This window comes from Monodon monoceros, unplaced genomic scaffold (genome assembly GCF_005190385.1).
Source record: "Monodon monoceros isolate NGI ecotype Baffin Bay Population unplaced genomic scaffold, NGI_Narwhal_1 Super_Scaffold_21, whole genome shotgun sequence".
Lineage (NCBI taxonomy): Eukaryota > Metazoa > Chordata > Mammalia > Artiodactyla > Monodontidae > Monodon > Monodon monoceros.
The window spans coordinates 134,260,506-134,281,147 of NW_021703778.1; the positions used below are offsets into that span (position 1 = coordinate 134,260,506).

At 37.2% G+C, this 20,642-nt stretch overlaps 1 protein-coding gene across 1 annotated transcript in view; it reads left to right on the top strand.

The window, feature by feature from the left end:
- SLC38A6 (solute carrier family 38 member 6) overlaps window positions 1–20,642 on the top strand; it is a 73,379-nt gene that overhangs the window by 12,274 nt on the left and 40,463 nt on the right. The window contains 2 exon segments of the mRNA XM_029239088.1: window positions 14,379–14,431; window positions 17,814–17,853. Of these exon segments, the coding sequence (XP_029094921.1) occupies window positions 14,379–14,431; window positions 17,814–17,853 (93 nt within the window).

Consider the following 20,642-nt stretch of genomic DNA (forward strand, 5'->3'; position numbering starts at 1 on the left):
CAATTATGTCTTCATTAACCAAAGTGTTTTGCTTTATTAATTTAAATTATTTGGAAGTAATATTCAATTTATGAAGATTTCCGAATAATTCTAATTTTTTTGCTTTCCTTCAGTTTATCTGTATGTAACTTTGAAATTCTGATACTCTCTGTTGTTCTTTTCTGTAACTTCGGACATATAAGTGAGAAGCTCTGTTTTTCTTTCTTTTTTCTTTTTCTTTGATTTTTGTAGCTTATTTGGTCCATGAGCTAACTTCTTCATGGTTCTTCATATACACTGATGCACCTGCCTTCTGTTGATTGAATTTCCTTCAGTGATTGTAAAATTCTCTGTGGAGGTAGACTTTAACAAATTTTTTATATTAAAAAAATATATATATATATATTCATTCTAGAGAATAATGTGTAGCTAAATTTTCTCCCCAGTTTATCGGACTGTCATAAAGGAGTATTATGCTCAGATTGAATTCATTGGTTGGAGAAAGGGCTATCATAAGGCTTTACAGATTAACTTCTTCATTTATTTGCCTGGAGTGCAAGAGAATTTTTTATCTTTATGAAAGTAAAGGATTTCTTCACACAAAATTCTGCTGTTTTCGATTTTATGTAGGATTTGGGATCGATCTGGACTTTTCTTGGGAGCTGAGGCAGCATGTAAGGTACCTTAATCTCTCTAGCCTTAGTTTGCCAACTCCAAAATGGTAGTGATAATACTTTTCTCTTGGGATTGTTGTGAGAATGAAATATAATAATGTATATAAAATGTCGGGTCCTTGGTAAATGCTAGCTTTTATTGTTATGAGTTCTCATTGGGCCAGAACCCATAAGGATTGCAAAGTCTTTTACATATCGCTGTCTCAGAAACAGTTGGCTTGTTGTGATTCTTTGAGGAAATTTTTGTGCTCTGGGAATAAATGAGGAGCTCCCCTCCTCTGGCCTCCACATCAGTGTCAGCAGAAGGGAAACAGAGTCTTAGAACTCAGCCTGCATCTGGTCAGGTCCCTACTTCCTAGTCCTTGATCCCCACCACTCATTGCATTGTCGTCATTATTTGCCTTGAGATCACTTGGATTAATGACATTATACCACTTATCTCAATGTATGTCAGTCACTTCAAGAATCCTATGTTATCCTTCATTTCCCAGACTCACTCCATATGGTTCTGTCATCCATTTTCTTTTCTTTTCTTTTCTTTTAAATTTTATTGAAGTATAGTTGATTTACAATGTTGTGTTAACGTCTGCTGTACAGCTAAGTGATTCAGTTATACATCTATATATTCTTTTCCATTATGGTTTATCACAGGGTATTGAATCTAGCTCCCTATGCTATGCAGTAGGACCTTGTTGTTTGTCATCTATTTTCTGACTTCGTCTCCCCCTTCTCCCCAACTCCTGAAACCCTTCCAGTGTGCCCTCTAGAATGTATGGTCAGTCATCAGTAAACCCTGTGTCCTCAATTCTTTTCTGAACATTTCCTTAACTTTCTTACTCTAAGAGAACCAAAGACTTCTCTGAGGACACTGCTTTCCCTTTAGTCCTCTCAAGTGGCCACTCTTTTCTCTTCCATGTCCCTCATACTTGTCTAAAGATGGGATAGGTGTCCTAGTCACACCTCGTTTCCACTTGTCAACCACCTACCTCTCCCTAAACCCCCAGCTTTGAATCTCATAACTCTATGCTACCTACTTCCCCCTTTATGGTTAACATCTATAGACTCCTCAGCCACTTTGTCATTTTATGAATATATTAGCTTCTGCTTTCCTTTCAGTTTCTTCAGTTTTAGCCCTGTCATAATTCTGGATGATTTCAATATCCATGTAGATAATTCTTCTAAATCTTTCATTTCCTTAACCTCTTCTCTTCTAATGATCATACTCCTGGCCTGCCTCAGCTACTTATTTCCATGGTCATACCATTGATCTTGTCATTACCAAAATTGCATCCCCTCCAAAATCTCATTTTCAAGAATCTCACCCTCCCAAAACCACCATCTTTTTAATTTTTTTTAACTAATTCCCTCAAGTACTCCAACTCTGGCAGTTCTTCAGCTCCGCCAGGACTTGAGTTCATTGATCTACCACCTTCTCACTCTCCTTCACTCTCTTGTCCATATTTCCCCTCTTTATCCAGTTGAAGTTTCCTGGTTTATTATTAGAATCACTCCCTTGCTCCTCCCTTTCATCATGCTACTCCTCTGGCAAAACTCCAACCATGATTAAACGTAACTCTGCCTACTTCACACAGGCACCTGTGCAGTTGAATATTCCTGAAGAAGACACAACCATGCAGATTAATACCGCTGTTATTCAATGTCTAGTGGATCTGTGATGCTGTCACCTAACCTATATTAACTTCTTTAGTTCATTCACTTGCTTACTCTGCTATCTAGGAGATGACTTTTTCTTCTTTCTCTCAAACCTTCAGCACATTCTCCTTGATTTCATTCTTAGCTGATATTCTCACTTTCTATTTCACTGAGAAAATAGAAGCAATCATAAAAGAACTTTATAAGCTCTTGCTACCACTTCTACCTACCCATCTTCATCTGTGCTATATATTCTGTTACTTTGGATGAACTCTTTGTGCTCCTATCTGAGGCCAATCCCTCCACTTATGCTATGACCCCATCTGCTGTCACCTACGTTACTCCAGCCACTTTCTTCCCTCTCTTCTTTTTCATCATCTTTGTTCCTTTCTGTTTTCTTCTTATCAGTTTACAAATATTCTATAATTTCTTCCATTTTAAAAATGACTCCACATTCGTTCAGTATGCCCTATGCCTTCATGGTGAAACTCCTCAAAATAGTTGTCTATACCAGAAATTTCCCCTTCCTCCTATTCTCTCTTGAACACTCTTCATTCAGGCTTTCCCCATTATTCCACAGAAATTACTGTACCAGCAACTAACACATTGCTAAATCCAGTGGTCAGTTCTGTCTTCATCTTAGTTGACTAGTTAGCAGCATTTGACACAGTTGATCACACCTTCCTCTGTAAAACACTATTCAGACTCTCCTGCTTTTTTTCCTGTTTCACAGAATACTCCTTCTCTTTTCTTCTGCTGAATCCTTTTCATCTCCCCATCTTCTAAACATTGGAATACCCCAGCAGTATTCCTCTGATCTCTTTTCTTTTACACTTTTGGGCTCATTACGGCCCTAGAATTTATACCCCTAGCCTGCATCTCTTCCCCTGAATATCAGTCTCATATCCAACTTCCTCCATGATACTTCCACTTGGATATCTAATATATTAATCTCAAATTTACCAAACTCTCCATTTTTGCACTGCCAATCTACATCTTCCAGTCTTTTCTCATCTAATTAAATAATAAATCTTCCTTCTAGTTGCTCAGGCCAAAGATCTTAGAGTTATTTTGGACTCTTTTTCTCTTACTCCAAACGCAAGTTCCAAATGTGAGAAAGTATCTGTTCTGTAATTTTGAAAGTAACATGTTAACAGAACAATTGTGAAGACCATGGTGAAAAGGTATAGAGTCTACCCCTCGATCCAACATCTGTACTACTACTTGGTGTTTACCTAAATGAATTGAAAATTTATGTCGACACAAAAACCTGCACATTGATATTTATAGGAGCTTTATTCGTAATTGCCAGAACTTAGAAGCAACTAAGGTGCCCTTCAGTAGATGAATGGATAAAACTGTGGTCCATCCAGATAATAGAATATAATTCAGCACTAAAGAGAAATGAGCTATCAAGCCATGAAAAGACATGGAGGAACCTTATAAATGCATATTGCTAAGAGAAAGAAGCCAATCTAAAAACACTACATTCTGTATGATTCCAACGATGTGACATTCTTGGAAAGACAAAACTATGGAGACAGTGAGAAATCAGTAGTTGCCAGGGTTTAGGGAGGAAGGAGGAATGAAGAGGTGGAGCACAGCCGATTTTTAGGGCAGTGAAACTATTCTGTATGATACTATACTGGTCAAAACGCATAGAGTATACACCACCAAGGGTGACCTCTAAACATGGACTTATGGTGATAACGATGCGTCAGCGTAGATGTGATAGACGTACCACTCTGGTGGGAGATGTTGATGGGGGCGAGGCTGTGCGTGTGTGGGCTTAGAGGGAATGTGGGAACTGTCTGTACTTTCTGCTCAATTTTGCTGTGAACCTAAAACTGCTCTAAAAATGAAGTCTTTAAAAAAAAAAAAAAAGGAAAGAAACAAACTCAGAGGAAAAGAGGAAACAGAGATAATGCAGAGACCAGATGAAAACATTAAAAAAATACTATATTTAATAGCTTCAGAGAACTAAAAGAAGATATTTCATTGTTGAACCAAGAACAAGAAATTATTACAAGGGAATAGTCAGAGAATACAAGAGTCCTAGATGTAAAAAAGGAAATTTAAAATTAATTTAGTAGCTGGGCTGAAAGAGTTAAGGACATTTCCTGGGGGGGAAAAGACAAGGAGCTTGAAAATGGAAGAGAAAATATAAGAAAATGAGAGGATCAGTCCAGGAGGTTCAACATGCAAATAATAGGAATTCCACAAAAAGAGAACAGAAAAAATTAGATGGTAGAAAATTATCAACAAAAAAATACAAGCAAAGTTTTTGTAACTGAAAGAAATTAGTTTCCAGATTGAAAGAATTTTTCCTGGTAAGCAATATAATGATTGTAAAAGAAGTCGTATCAAGTGCATCCTTGAAAAATGGTATAGATGATCTTATTTGCAAAGCAGAAATAGAGGCACAAACGTAGATAACAAATGTATGGATACCAAGGGGGCAGGTGGGAGGAATTGGAAGATTGGGATTGACACAGATACACTATTGATACTATGTATAAAGTAGACAACTAATGAGAACATACTGTATAGCACAGGGAACTCTACTTAATGTACTGTGGTGACTTAAATGGGAAGGAAATCTAAAAAAGAGGGGATATATGTATATGTATAGCTGATTCATTTTGCTGTACAGTAGAAACCAGCACAACATTGTAAAGCAGCTATACTCCAATAAAAATTAATTTTTAAAAAAGTGCATAATTGTGAAAAATCAGAAATACAGTTATAAAGAAGCTATACTAAAAGCTTCAGAGAGGAGAAACAAACCAAAATTCTTATACAAAGAATCAAAAACTATAATGGCAAAAGACTTCCCAGGAAGTACTTCAAATGAGACTATAAAGCAATACCTTCAGAATTTTGGGGGGAAATGATTTCAGTATAGAATTCTATACCCAGCCAAGCTATCATTTAAGTGTGCAGGAAGAATAATGACATTTTCATACATGTAAGGACTCAAAAAATTATCTCCTGTGCACTCTTACTTAATGAGCAATTCAGGATGCCATTTACCAAAGTTAAAGAGTACCAAAAAAATAGGGAATCTAGCACAGGGGAGAAGTAGAGGGAATTCCCAGGACAACAACCAAGTAGTAGATCTAAGAGCCACCTCCAGATTAGAGTAATTCTTTCCACAAAGGCACAGTCAGCTCTCCAGGCCATGCTTGCCTTCAGGATGTGTTCATGCTTGTGTTCAGGATGGAAACTCTTTTCTTTCTCTTCTTCTTGAAGGGAGTGCCTTTCTCATTTGTCTGTCTAGCTCTAATTTGCACTAACAGTACCTGGGTAGGTTAGTAGTCAAGCCTGGCTATTAAAAAAGTCTAAGAATCCAATAGTGGGAGATTGAAACAAGGTATTAACAGGAGAATAAAAGAAAAAGACAGGTTAAGGAACGTAAGGAAGTTAGACTGAATGTGGAGAAGGAGATGTCTGAGGATATCTCCCAGATTTCTGGTGTAGGCCACTGGATTAATGATAGTGTCATTAATGGACATAAGAACACAGCAGATGTTAGTTCAAAATAAAAATGAGTTCAGTTTTGGATATGTGGACTTTGAAGTAAAGCTAGATGGACAGGTCTTAGAACTGAAGCCCAGGATAGAGGTTCATTCATTCATTCTATACTCATTATCTATTAGGATTACAGAGGTAAATAATACTCACTTCCTTCCCTTAAAAAAGCTCATAATGTAGAAGGGGAGACAAACACATAAGTAAATAATTCATAATGTAGTGTGGTAATTTAAGTCTTTTTTTTTTCTTTTTTTTTTAATTTTTGGCTGTGTTGGGTCTAACCTGCTGCGCCTGGGCTCTCTCCAGTTGCGGCAAGCCGGGGCCACTCTTCGCTACAGTGTGCAGGCCTCTCACTGCCGTGGCCTCTCCTGCTGCGGAGCACGGGCCCCAGGCGCGCAGGCTTCAGAAGTGTGGCACACAGGCTTCAGTAGTTGTGGCTCATGGGCTCTAGAGCGCAGGATCAGCAGCCGTGTTGCACAGGCTCAGTTGCTCTGCGGCATGTGGGATCCTCCCGGACCAGGGCTCAAACCCGTGTCCCCTGCATTGGCAGGCGGACTCCCAACCACTGTGCCACCAGGGAAGTCCAGTGTGGTAATTTAAATATGTGCAAGGTATAGTGATAGCTCAGAGGAGGGAATGTTTTGCCTTGTCTGGGTGGAGGTGGGGAGTGTGAGGTTCAGTAAATATTCCTGGAGGAATGAGCTAAAAAGCAATTTGAGTAGCAGACAAGGCAAGAGAGAATATATTCCAGCATAATCAAAGGTACATACTGAACATTTTACTCAGGTACCAAAAATAGTTTACTATTATTTATGCATAAGGTACAAAGAAGAAAGTGAAACTGAGGAGATAGACAAGTGTCAGATCCTAAGGAACTTGGAGTTTTTGCTGAGGCAGTGAGAAGCCACTGAAGTGCTTCAAAAAGGGTCAAGGTGGATACTGGGATTCACCAATTGTTGCTTCCAAAGAGAATTCTGGTCCTTCCTAGAACTCACTGAGAGAGAGAACATAGTCCCCTATCTTCCTCTTCCTAAAGTAAGGTGACAATTCTTTTATGAGGATTTTGTTAGTAATGATGAGGAAATAAATAAGGAGTAAAATGGCCGCTTGTTCTCCCCAATGTTTTTTTTTTTTTTTTTTACTGAAACCCTTCAGAGCAGTGATTTGACATACTATCCATCACAGCACCCTCCTCTTATTAAAAAAAAAAAAAATCTAAATGCTTACTTTACTATCTAAATTGAAATTCCTATAGGTATTATAACCCACCTGTGGTGGGCTAAATAACGGCCCCCTAAAACATATCCAGATTCTAATCCCTGTGAATGTTATCATTTATGGCAAAAAAGGACTTCGCAAGGGAGATTATTCTGTGGACTCAGTGCAGTCACATGTATCACAGAGGGAGAGCACAGACAGAAGAGGAGAAAGTAATATGACCACAAAGGCAGAGATAGGAGTGATTTGGCCACAAATCAAGTCATGCCAGCTGTCACCGGAAGCTGGAAGAGGCAAGGAACACATTTTCTCTAGCACCTCTAGAGGGATTGTGGCCCTGCTAATACCTTGATACTGACCCAGTGAGACTGATTTTGGCCTTCTGACCTCCAGAACTGTGAGAAACTAAACTTCTGTTTTTTGTTGTTTTTTTTTTTTTTTTTTTTTTTTTTGCGGTACGCGGGCCTCTCACTATTGTGGCCTCTCCCGTTGCGGAGCACAGGCTCCGGACGCGCAGGCCCAGCGGCCATGGCTCACGGGCCCAGCCGCTCCGCGGCATGTGGGATCCTCCCCGAGCGGGGCACGAACCTGTGTCCCCCGCATCGGCAGGCGGACTCTCAACCACTGCGCCACCAGGGAAGCCCCTGTTTTTTGTTTTTTTTTAATAAATTTACTTATTTATTTATTTTTGGCTGCGTCGGGTCTTCGTTGCTGCGCAAGGGATTTCTCTAGTTGCAGCAAGTGGGGGCTACTCTTCGTTGCAGTGCGCGGGCTTCTCATTGCGGTGGCTTCTCTTGTTGCAGAGCATGGGCTCTAGGCATGTGGGCTTCAGTAGTTGTAGCACGATGGCTCAGTAGTTGTGGCTCACGGGCTCTAGAGCGCAGGCTCAGTATTTGTGGCGCATGGGCTTAGTTGCTCCACGGCATGTGGGATCTTCCTGGACCAGGGCTCAAACCCGTGTCCCCCGCATTAGCAGGCAGATTCTTAACCACTGTGCCAGCAGGGAGGTCCCTGAATTTCTGTTGTTTTAAGTCACCAAATTTGTCATACTTTGTTACAGCAGCCATAGGAAACTAATACAGTATTTATACATAATGTAATGCCATGTAGCAAAGTAAAGGAGAAACAAAAACAAAATAAATGCTGTTAGTGATGTGATTTTCCTAAACGGCGAACAGATTTTGGCAAATTTCCAAACAAAACCAACCATCCATTTACATGGTAATTGTATTCCTGGAAAATTTAGTGTATATTGAAAGCATTAACCATTGTTTTCTCAGCATCTACCAAACTGTGCTTGACATACAGAGGATACTTAATAAAAGCTGGATATGTGGGTGATGAATGGCTTAGAGCTACAGAGGGACTATTTTAAAAGTTCCAAAATTAACACACAAGGCAAAAATTACATATAGTCAAAAGTACCTTTGAAAATTTCTTGTATGGTCTATAAAATAGAGTGTACAACATTTACATGACATGTTGGACACCAATACACCATTCCTCAATAAAGTTGAGAGCCTTTTATTTTTCCCCAGCTTTGGTCTGGGCTCTGTGTGAAGGATATGGATTGCTAAGGTCACAAGGAATCCCCTTCAGCACTGTGAGATGCGATCACTGTGAGAGCGAACGAGATTGAAACTGATTGAAAGACAGTAGATTCCTATTTCCTATTCCTATTTCCCATCTCAATTTGTTTATTGTTTGGAGTGATAGCTGTCCAAACTATTTGTAATTTTGTATCTTTTTCTTGTGATTAGTGAGCATAGTTCAATATTCTCACAATTAAGTGGGCTGTTTATGTGACTCCATCTTCATTGAACAGTGTTCTTGTCTCATCCTTTCTGCTAGTAAGTAGTTCTCATCTTGCCTTGATTCTTCTCCCCCAGGGGCATTTGGCAGTGTCTAAAGACATTTCTTGTTGTCATGGCTGAGAATTGTAGGGCAGGGTGAGGTGCTACTAGCATCTAGTGAGTAGAGGCCAGGGATGCTGCTAAACATCCTACAGTGCATGGGGGGACAGCCCCCCACTGCAAACAGTTATCCAGGCCAAAAATGTCAGTAGTGGCAGGATGAGAAACCCTAGGCTAGACTGTGTGCATACCCTGCTCTTGTAGTGATTATCCCTTCGTATCGTTTGCCTTGATGGCAGAATGTTTCCTGTAGCAGAACTGAACTTTTTGTTATTGGGCTGCAGGGAAGGATGGGTGTGAGTCTCTGCAGGGTTAAACATATTTTTAAATTAATCTCTTTTAATTTTATCAAGGTAATAACAGTCACACACACGTGTATGTACATGCGTATGTGTGTGTGCACTGGCGCAGGAGGACTTGAAGCACTTCCCCGCTCATTCTTCCCCACATCTAGTTCCATTTCCATTTCACAGGGTTAGCAACATTTAGAGTTTTCGTTTTGAATTCTTTTGGGGAGTTACCTTCCTAAGTCTAAATAATATTCTTCTACCGTTATTTATTGATTTAAATTTTATCTGTTGACACCTCATTATGAAAGGTGAAGATTTAGCTCAGGTGCACTAATCCTTCCCCTTCTAATTTTCATTAGTTTGTATTCAATAATTCTTTCACTGATTATTTGTAACTGTAAACAATACATTTATTTATTTATTTATTAAAATTTATCTATCTATTTATTTTTGGCTGTGTTGGGTCTTCGTTGCTGCGTGCGGGCTTTCTCTAGTTGCGGCGAGTGGGGGCTACACTTCATTGCGGTGCGTGGACTTCTCATTGCTGTGGCTTCTCTTGTTGTGGAGCACGGGCTCTAGGCACGTGGGCCTCAGTAGTTGTGGCTCATGGGCTCTAGAGCGCAGGCTCAATATAAACAATATATTTAAAGTTTTATTTTTGTTTCATGGACTTTAGATGGTGTGTCTTGACTCTGCTATGTTGTATGTATTAGTGCTCCTGTCCTTGCTTTCCCCTGTTCTCTTTCTATTTCCCATAGTCCTTCTGCTGTACCCTTATATTGTCAAGGTTGACAATATTTACTTTGTTTTGTAATCATATGTAAGTCATTCATTTTGTATGTATAAGTTGAGTCTAAAGTTGAAAACCAGTGAATAGCATTTATAGGATATGAATGACTGTAAATCTTGTTCACTGCAGAGCCAAGCAATATGTTGGGATCCTAGAACTTTTTTTCTGCCTGCAGTATCTCACCTCTGTGAAATTGAAAGGAGACTGTTCCTTCTACTCTAGCATTCTATTTTCTTTTGCTACATCAGGTGCTCTAAAATCATGCCACATTTAGTTGGTAAACTGACATTTACATACATATTAAGAAGGACCAGAAGTGGTGATACAATTGCATAGTAGACGTTCCATAAATGAATGGCTTGCATGACACTCTTACGGAGAAAAAAGACAAGAGGAAAATGAAGGAAAACATGAGAAAGAAAAGAATTTCAAAATAAGGGTGCATTCCAAATGGCCTGCTTTCTGAGAGTTGAACTGTATTTGAGTAACTCATGTCCCTCAATCCAGTTCCAAAGATAATATTGCTGCTGCTGAAACTTGGGCTTTGTACTGTAACCAGAGTTTATTAATTGTCCTATTTCATTGAGGAAAAAATGCAAAGCAGACGGAACACTGGAGTAACTAGCTGGAAATATTCCACTACTTCATGGGAAGCAGCTTTCCAAACGATTCCTGTGGAGGCCAAACTCTTGGTCTAGCCAAAATAGCACTAAAGTGTGCCTTGATGGTACATTAAAGAAGAAATTTTTTCCCAATTTACTTGATTAAGATTTACAGCCTTTCCATCCCCTCAAAACCATAGCATTGATTTCTTCAATATCAAAAAATAATTTCCTAAAATAGATTGCTAATGACTGCTTTCAGTTATTTATTTAAGGATTGTGCCAAGTACTGCTTGTATGAATTCCTGTAAAAGGCCGAATTAAATCCATAATTTTCATAATTAATGTTATTCCTCTTCTGTAAGAATTTGCTATTAATGTGACTGGTCATCCCCACGTCTCATTTTGATATCTCTCAAAACATCTTTTACATTATAAATAAGATATTAAAACATTGATCATAGGAAAGTGTTTTGCTTTATAGATCATATTCAGTCAAATCCTATGTTTTTCACTTAATATTGACATTTTTCATGTTATTATAAACATAGTTTTTAATGGCTACATATTATTCTACTAGATATGCCTACCATAATTTACTTAACCACTTTACCATTATTGAGCATTTAGGTAGTCTTTTTTTTCAATCTAAATAATACACAATGAGTATCTTTGCATATAATGATTTCTCTGATGTTAGCCTTATTTCCTAAGATGCAAGCTCCCAGGGGTCAAATATTATAAATATTTTCAAGGTTCGTTGGTCAAATTACATTCCAAAGTCGGTTCCAATTTACACTGTTACCAGCATCTTAATTGTCCAAATGGTAGAACAGAATTTTCAAAGTATTTCACTAGTGTTGTTTTGGTTTGTATGTCAAGATGATCCAGAAAACCATTAAAAAGTAAATATGTGGAGATAAAGCATTTGACTGACTGTGTACATATTTTATCTAAGCAAAGCCTCGAAGTTAAGCCAGAAGCCATTGTTCGTACTAATGATGTCTCAGACCTGGAAAAGTACTTCTAATTTTTGCAACATAAAAGAAGTAAGATGACAGTGACAGAACTGAATGACTAGCCAGACCTGCTGACTTAACGGTAGAGTTAGGATTTGAACATAGTAGTAAGTCTCCATTTAAAAGTCTAAACTTTGTTCACTCTGAATTTGGGACTTTGCTGTACTTAAAGATATTTTTATAACACCAGAAAATAATAGAGAACAAATGTGAAATTGCTAAAATGTATGCCACTATTGTCAGAAGTTGCAATTACAACTATCTTCATTAAGCTGTTAGTTTGGTTATATTTTCTGGACTAATAAATGTTATGTTCTAATTTAAAAATTAAGAATAAATGTTTAATTTATTTAAATTTAGATAATTGAAATACCAATTCTTTTTGGAATATTTCAATATTATTTTTGCTTATCGGAAAGTTATTTGCTTTTTATGTTTACTAGTATACGATCTATACTTGTTTTCTGCTATTTAAAAATAAAACAAATCCTAGTCAAACTTTTTAAAGAGTATTATCTTGATAACTTGCTCCCTAAGAATCTAATGCAAACTAGATCATTTAATTTTTTTTAAAGTTTTTAAAAATTTATTTATTTATTTTGGCTGTGCTGGGTTTTAGTTGCAGCACAGGGGATCTTCGTTGCGGCATGTGGGATCTTTTAGTTGCAGCATGTGGGATCTTAGTTGCGGCATGCATGTGGGATCTAGTTCCCTGACCAGGGATCGAAACCAGGCCCCCTGCATTGGGAGCGTGGAGTCTTACCCGCTGGACCACCAGGGAAGTCCCCAAAATAGATCATTTTAAAAGCAAGTTATGTGGTGTATTTCCATATGTAACACTGAAAAGCCTCCTTGCTTTAAGTTTTTTTAAAAGAACTAACACTTTCAACTGTAATATGAAAGAGGGATGCTGAAAATGAACAATGTTGTTCCTTTAATCTCGTGCCTCATAGTGACAGATCAGAGACCTTCTGGAGACTTGGTTCACAAACACTTAATATGTAACAAAATTACCTTCTTAATGTCAAATTAGATAGAAGCTAACATTTAGAGAATTTTCTGGTTTAATATATATACCAAGGCTTTGGAAGTTAAATATAAGAAACTGTGCCCCTATATAATATTATCTCTTAACTGTATTTAGGAATATGAAAACAAACTAGTAAAGATTTATTGGTTGAAATAATTATTAATTTTTGTGTTGACATTCACTTTAGAACATGTGCATTTGAAAAAAAGAATTTCAGCATTTCACATAGGAGGGAAAAAAATCCAGTTCTTAGTTTTTTAACTCTGCTTTTTAATTTTATGTTCTAAAATATATCTACAGTCTACCTCTCTAAGATTATTATTGAAGTCTTTCATTGTTAAGGCATAAAGGTTCCTACTTATAATCAAATTATATGTTCCAAATTCAAAATTAAATTGTCCTTGCCCACTGTTGAGCAGTATGTGAATACATTTTAAAAAATAGCCGTGTTGGGACTTCCCTGGTGGTCCAGTGGTTAAGACTCCACGCGCCCACTGCAAGGGGCACAGGTTCGATCCCTGGTCGCAGAGCTAAGATCCCGCGTGCCACACGATGCGGCCAAAAAAATAAAATAAAAAATAGCTGTGTCATCCAAAAAGTTTTGAAATTCTTCTATCTACTCTGATAATAAAGTTTAAAAAAGTTTAAAATGTTAAAAATTTTTGTTTTAAGTAAAACTTATTTTTTTAGCATTTTACTGTTTTCTTTCTGACTTTGTAATAGTTATAACATGTACAGACCATGTGTGGTTTTCAAAATGCTTATTTTTTCATACGTGGTAGACTTTGTTTATGAAAGTATAAGGGAGTTTTTTGTTAATGTAGTGGTAAAGAAACCTATGTATATCTTAAGAGTATATATTAAAAACTTTCTTTAAGAAATGATGAGACATATCTTTGACTCAATAGGAAATGTGTGTTGCTATTAGCAAGCCTTAGTATCTGCTAACCTGCTTTTTTTGTTTTTCAGTGTAAGCACTGTAAGTTTAAGGACTTTTCAAATTTAGGATTATATAAATGTTTTTACTTCTCTTATTTTTACCTGTGACATCACTAGTTATAACATGAAGCTTTATCATCTAAGGACACATTTGGTTCTTTTATGAGCCATTTAATTTTCATCTTTTCTGTGATCACACTTCTTGAACATGTGGAATGAAAATGTAATTTCATACTCTTTATGATGAAAAAGAAAATATATAACCTTATTGCAGGATGAGGGTATTGTTTCTATCATGAATACATTATCATATCCTAGGTAGCCTGGAAAAGTGAATGTCTCTGAAAGTATGATACAACTTTTGTACTTTATCAAGTTTTATTTACACAGCAGTTTTCAGAAACTGTTGCCAATGAAAACTTACATTTGGACAGTGTAGTCTGCAAGTACTGTTTAGTGAGAAGTGGGTTGTTCTTGAGTAATTATTCTATTTGAATTTATGCAGCCTGGGTAGTTGTTAGACAACCTTGGTAATTGCTAAGCTCTACTTATTCTAAGAGGACGCTGTCTTCATGGATCATAAGTTTTCAGGTTTCCCCCAAAGTCATTACTTCTGCTTTAAATTTAGTGTGACAATCCAATAGCTATCAGGTAGTAGTGGAATAGCTTTCTTCTGTGTAAGACTTGGCACACAAATAGTTTTGTGTAAAAATAACAGTTATAATTTCTCTTAACAGCTGTGATATCTTATGAAGATCTTGGACTCTTTGCATTTGGATTACCTGGAAAGGTAATTATTTTTTTCTCCTTGCTGTGTCCAAAATCCTGAAGGGAATTTTTCCTTCCATTTCCAGTTAGAAAAGACAAGTATATATAAGAGAAAGAAATTAAGGGAATAAAAGGAAACTAAAGTGAAGAAAGAGAATGATGGGAGCAGGAAGAGAGAGAAGAAATCTCTGTGCCCTTCCTAAAAATGCGTTGATAAATTTAATTCAACACTTAAATTTTTTTAGTGTTTTTTACCCTAATGAAGGAGAACAATGACTTGTATAATTTTAAATCAGTAACGATGGCCTGCTTTAAGTTTTTCTTATTAATTTTGATTATATTATCTGAGTAAATTCTCGTGAAGACAGGACAAGACAGAAGCATAGAGTTAAACTTATAGCATGTTTAAAAAAACTGATAATTAGAAGATCATATCATTTAAGAGCTGAACAGTGCTAAAAGATGATCTAGATGTCCCCTTATTTATAGGTTAGGAAATTAAGGCCCAGAGAAGGGAAGGGGCCTATTTGTCTACAATTACTTAGGCCAGTATTACATAGGACTCCAGACTCAAAATCTACTACTTTTCCTCCTTAGAATAAGAGAAATAACAACAGTATTTATTGGGCATTCATCTGTGATAGGCATACTAAACTAATTTAATGGGTAGAGGAAATACTGTCTTCTTCCACAGGTAATCAGTAGTTAAATATTATTGTTAGTGCTTTAATAATTTTTTATTTCTGAAGAGCTATCATACTTCTAAGACCCATTTACGTGTTGGCTCCAAACAGGACTTTTTCTTTGTAAATCTGTTGTTTGTATTTTTTATTTGTTTTGTTTTTAATATAAAACGATGCTGTATTTGTAGGTTGCCGAACTAACTTCTTAGAAGTGAGTCTGGGAGGAAAAAGATATAGCTATGTAATGGTGGGGGGGGGAATGTGTATTTACATTCAAATTAACTTTGGTTTTAAAGCACAAAGGAGAATATTTAAATCATACTATGTAACCTCATGGTTTGGAGCTTATCTTTTTTTTTTTTTTTTTTGCAGTACACGGGCCTCTCACTGCTGTGGCCTCTCCCGTTGCGGACGCACAGGCTCAGCGGCCATGGCTCACGGGCCTGGCACGTGGGATCTTCCCAGACCGGGGCACGAACCCGTGTCCCCTGCATCGGCAGGCGAACTCTCAACCACTGCGCCACCAGGGAAGCCCTGGAGCTTATTTTAATAGCCTGAAACTTGAACTAAATGGAAACTATGTTACTTTTGAGGGTAAAGGTTTTTGTTAATCATCTAAACAATTTCCCTTTCTCGAAGATCAGGATGTTTGGTATAATCATGATCAATTAACTGTATCCAGTTTAATCAAGGAAGAAGAAAATGTTATTTATATAAGAAAACTCTCCAATTAATTTAATATAATCTGTAAACATGCCTAAGCATCATCACTGTTATTTCACATTGGTGTTTCCTGCATTCCTTGGATAGCAGCAGACTCTACAAGAAGAACATGGATTATTGAGAGTCCCCTTTTCCTAAAACTCTACAATAGTTGCATTATCATTTTAATGTATGCACACAGTTCTTAGTAGGCAGATACACAGACAGAGAATACTCTAAAGGAGGAGTTGTTTGTTTGTTTAATATTTTCTCTCAACTTCCACAGTTGGGTCGAAACTTTCCTATTTCTTTCTTTCCAGATATTATATGAATATGGATATGACATATGATAGGGCAACATTGTTCTGAAAATTAAATATTTTTGAAATGCTTTGAACTTTTTAAGGAAAATTTTTAATTGTTTATAAATGGATTTATGTACTTGTCAAACAAATATTTATTGAGCAAATACCATGTGCCATGCACTGTGCTAGGCACTGGAAATATCGATAGATCGATAGATTGATAGAAAGATATACTGACTTTCTAGATCAAAAATGCTTAAATTCAGACAAAAAAATGGGAAGATAGTCATCACTAAGCTGATATTATTGCTTTTTGCAGTATATTCTTAGAAAAATCCAAATTTCATGTGTGATTGACAATAGGTATCAATTGCATATGAAAAATAGTATACAAAAATTTCAAAAAAGTCTTTTCACAAATAACTGTGAGTGACACTTTGGAACTAATTTTTAAATGGGTTGATATGTAGAGATTTTTCTGGAAAATGTTAGAGTGGAGTTACCACATTCAAAGACACCTTGCCAAGTGTTTCTATCATTATCCCTGCTTTCCAGACCCCAAGGCTTCTAGGTCTCCGTAACTTAGTTTATTCCCAGGATAGGCAAATGCTGTGTCACTGATGGAATTTCTAGGAGAGGAAGGGTCATCTCTTCCCAGTCCATGTAGTAATGATCTTAGATAGCTAGTCATCTCGAAACATACATTGGAGGTACAGATCCACCAAGATATAAGTGACTGAAAGGCCCAAGTGGAAGCAGAATGTTTAATCATTTCTCCTGAGTACATCTGGTGACCAAGAATGGATAAAGTGTTATCTTGAGTTTCCCAGGAATGTCATCAAAGATCACAAGTTAGCAAGCCTGCAGGCTGAACATAGTCCTCAGGCATATTTTGTTTGGCTCAAATCTTTTTTATTTTTAGCTGATTGCCAACAAAGAGTTATGACATTTTAAAAGGATTCAATTTCTGACTTTTCTTGAAAAAGCAGAAGATTGAGCTACACTGGATTCACATTCTCACATGTCAGCCACTGGCCAGAGCTGTGCAGCAGCTGCCCCATTTTGAAACGGGAGGACTTCTCCAATATATTACACTCTTTACCACCTCCTGTTGTCTTGCACTCAGTCTACTTCATATTATTGAGTTTAAAACATTTTGCTTCAATTTTCAGATGTGAGAATATGTGGGCTCTATAGAGTTTTCTCCTCTAGACTGTATTAATCCCTGCGACAGGGATGTTCAAGGCTTGGGGTATGCCAAGCTGATACACTCCGCAGACTGTATTATTCCCTTCTATGCAGTACGGCATTGACACAACACACCTGAGACTGTCTCAGTCTACCTAACAAAGCAAAGTGATAAAACCAGTAATAAAGGGAGAATGAGAGCAGATAGATTCAATTTCAGTTTTTTGGTACTTTGATAACCATTGATTACTAGCTTTTTAACACTTTTAACTATTTAAAAATGACTGCTAAGAAAACTTACAAAAGTGTTCTTTATAGTAACCATGGAACTATTAAAGAAAGGCTTTTTATGTGATGATTGTTAGTTTTATATATTACAAATGGCTGGCAAAGTGTATTCTTTTCAGTTTCTCGTCACTCAATTTCTGCATCTGTTTTTAAGTCATAGTTATTGGATTTTAATAAAATACTGATCCTTTTGTATTATTTCCCCTTTCATCTTCTGAATACATTTGTTGTTTTTTAGGTGGTGGCAGCAGGCACCATAATAATTCATAATATTGGAGGTAAGCAATTGAAAGTGCACTGCTTATGCATAAATGTGATGGAAATGATTTCCTCCTTTGGCTTCTTGCCTTACTACAGGTCTAGCTGGGAACCTGAACCTCTGTAGACATAGGTGTCTCAGAAGCCCTGTGTGTTGTCCTCATTACTCTTTTTTTTTTTTTTAAATCCTTTTTAGCACTTGTAGGACAATAGTTTCTAAATTCAGTTGCAGCTAAACCCTTGATTTCAATCTTGTTATTAGGTCTGCCACACACCTCTAAAGCATGGGCTTTCTGTAGTTGTAATAGTGGTGAGGTACCGCTTGGAAAAACTCTCCAGGTGATTCTGAAGTATTTCTCCTCTACGTTTGTCCTGATCACCCCCAGTGGCATGTACTGCTTTAGAGGGAGTGGTGTTCCATGGCTGTGTCAGGTGTGGAAAGGCAATATTCTTTTGTAACCAAGAAATTGAAAATGACCACGTGGTTTAAAAAATAAACAAACTTGGGCTTCCCTGGTGGCGCAGTGGTTAAGAATCCGCCTGCCAATGCAGAGAACACGGGTTCAAGCCCTGGTCTGGGAAGATCCCACATGCCGCGGAGCAACTAAGCCCATGCGCCACAACTACTGAGCCCGAGCACCTAGAGCCCGCGAGCCACAACTACTGAAGCCCAAGCGCCTAGAGCCTGTGCTCCGCAACAAGAGAAGCCACCGCAGTGAGAAGCCTGCTTCCTACAGCAAAGAGTAGCCCCCGCTCGCCACAACTAGAGAAAGCCCGTGCACAGCAACGAAGACCCAACACAGCCAAAAATAAATAAAATAAATAAATTTATAAAAAAAGAATAAACAAACTTGAGACAAATGAAAAGTATTCTCACATTTATCTTGCATCTTGTTCCCATTAAAAAATGATCCTCAGGGGCTTCCCTGGTGGCGCAGTGGTTGAGAGTCCGCCTGCCGATGCAGGGGACATGGGTTCGTGCCCCGGTCCGGGAAGATCCCACATACCGCGGAGCGGCTGGGCCTGTGAGCCATGGCCGCTGAGCCTGCGCGTCCGGAGCCTGTGCTCTGCAACGGGAGAGGCCACAACAGTGAGAGGCCCGCGTAACAAAAAATATTAAATTAAATTAAAAAAAAATGATCCTGATATCAAGAACTATGTAGAAACAAAAATTACTTTTAATTATTGATAGTTATTGACTAAATGTATTAAACATTTAAATCCAAAATACTATGGGAATCACGTTTGTATATGTTGTAAAGAAGTTACAAATGCTGCACAATATCTTAATTTTCTTTTACCATTGACTGGAGTGCTAAATAAATACTTTTACTTTAAGGTTAAATACAGAGAAGGTTGATATGCACTTTGGATCTTATTCAAGAAGGTATGGTCAGAGGAAATTTTAATCTTATTTCTTATCTGTGATAGTTCAAAATAATTTAAAGATGACAGCTTTAATAAAGTTTAACTGATACTCGAGATATGAGCTATTTCACTTTAAGTATTGTTCAACAAAATTCCATCTTTAATGAGTTTCTTGGTCAAGGAAAAAATTAACATTCCAACAATAAATTGTATTTGCCATTGTTTTGGAAATCCTGAACATTCATGTTTTAATTCTTTGAATTTTCAGGGCAAAAAAATATATTATTGAAGGAGAAGAATACTTTCTTGGATGTCGTACCAAATAATTTCCTTGTTAACACACACTTTACTCTTCACATTAGCAGTTAGTAACCAGTCTCTTACCTAATGAATCTATATAATATCATTGAGTTTAAGATCTACTTTGGAATACTTTATTTTAGCAAATATGTATTGCTTAAATGTGCACTTGGAATGTTGCTAATGTGAAAGTATGTTTTGGTATTTTCAATCCCTTATTTTCCTCTCTATATGATTAGTAAGAACCATCAAGCACATTTTGTTTGGATTAGGGTTAACTATTGTTTATTTTATGTAGAGTTTTCAACCCAGGACGTTGGATCTAAATTTGTGACTGGCAAAATGCCTGCTGTTGTATTCTCTGTATCCTTCACCCTGATCTCTTCCTTGTTCCCTAATCTGGTGTGCAACTGTTATTGGACATGACTCTATTTTAGCACTTGCTGTTATTAGGTTGAAGTTATCTCTGTATATGCTTTTACTTCCCCACTATATTGTCAGCTCCTCCAAGGCAAGGATTATGTCTTATTTCTCTTTGTAGTCCCAGAACCTAGCACAATACTTGGAACTGGATAAACCTTTTTTTTAAGCTTAATGGAGCTGAATATGATTTATATGTGCTATTTCCAAGTACTTTTTAATATTCTAGCTATATTTATCAAGAAGAAAAGGGGACTTCTAGACTGATCACTAGCTTTAAATATTTGAAAAGCTGAACATGAAATATAGAAAGATACTAGACTAATTTAGTATTGTTCTGGAGGGCAGAACTGGTTCTAATGGGTAGAACTCTACAGTGAAGCTGGTCTGGTTTCATTTGGAATGCTAAGCTGTGTGATAATGGAGACGGCCTACACTCCTTTGATAAAGCTCTGTATCCCTGAAAACATTCAAACAGAGCTGGTCGGTCAGTTGTCAGAATGTTCTAGAAAGAATTCTGAATTTGGTGGCAGATAAATCATCAGTTCTTCCAACTGTTTGTTGATTTGCTTGCTTGCTTTGTTTCAGAAACTTTTTTTAAAAAGTGACTTAGAAGCAATCACAGAAATTTTTAATGTCCCTCAAATCCAGAAAAGCTGGTAATGCTTATTCAGTTTTTAGAATAATGTCCTCATGATTTTCTTCACATTGGTTAAAAGTT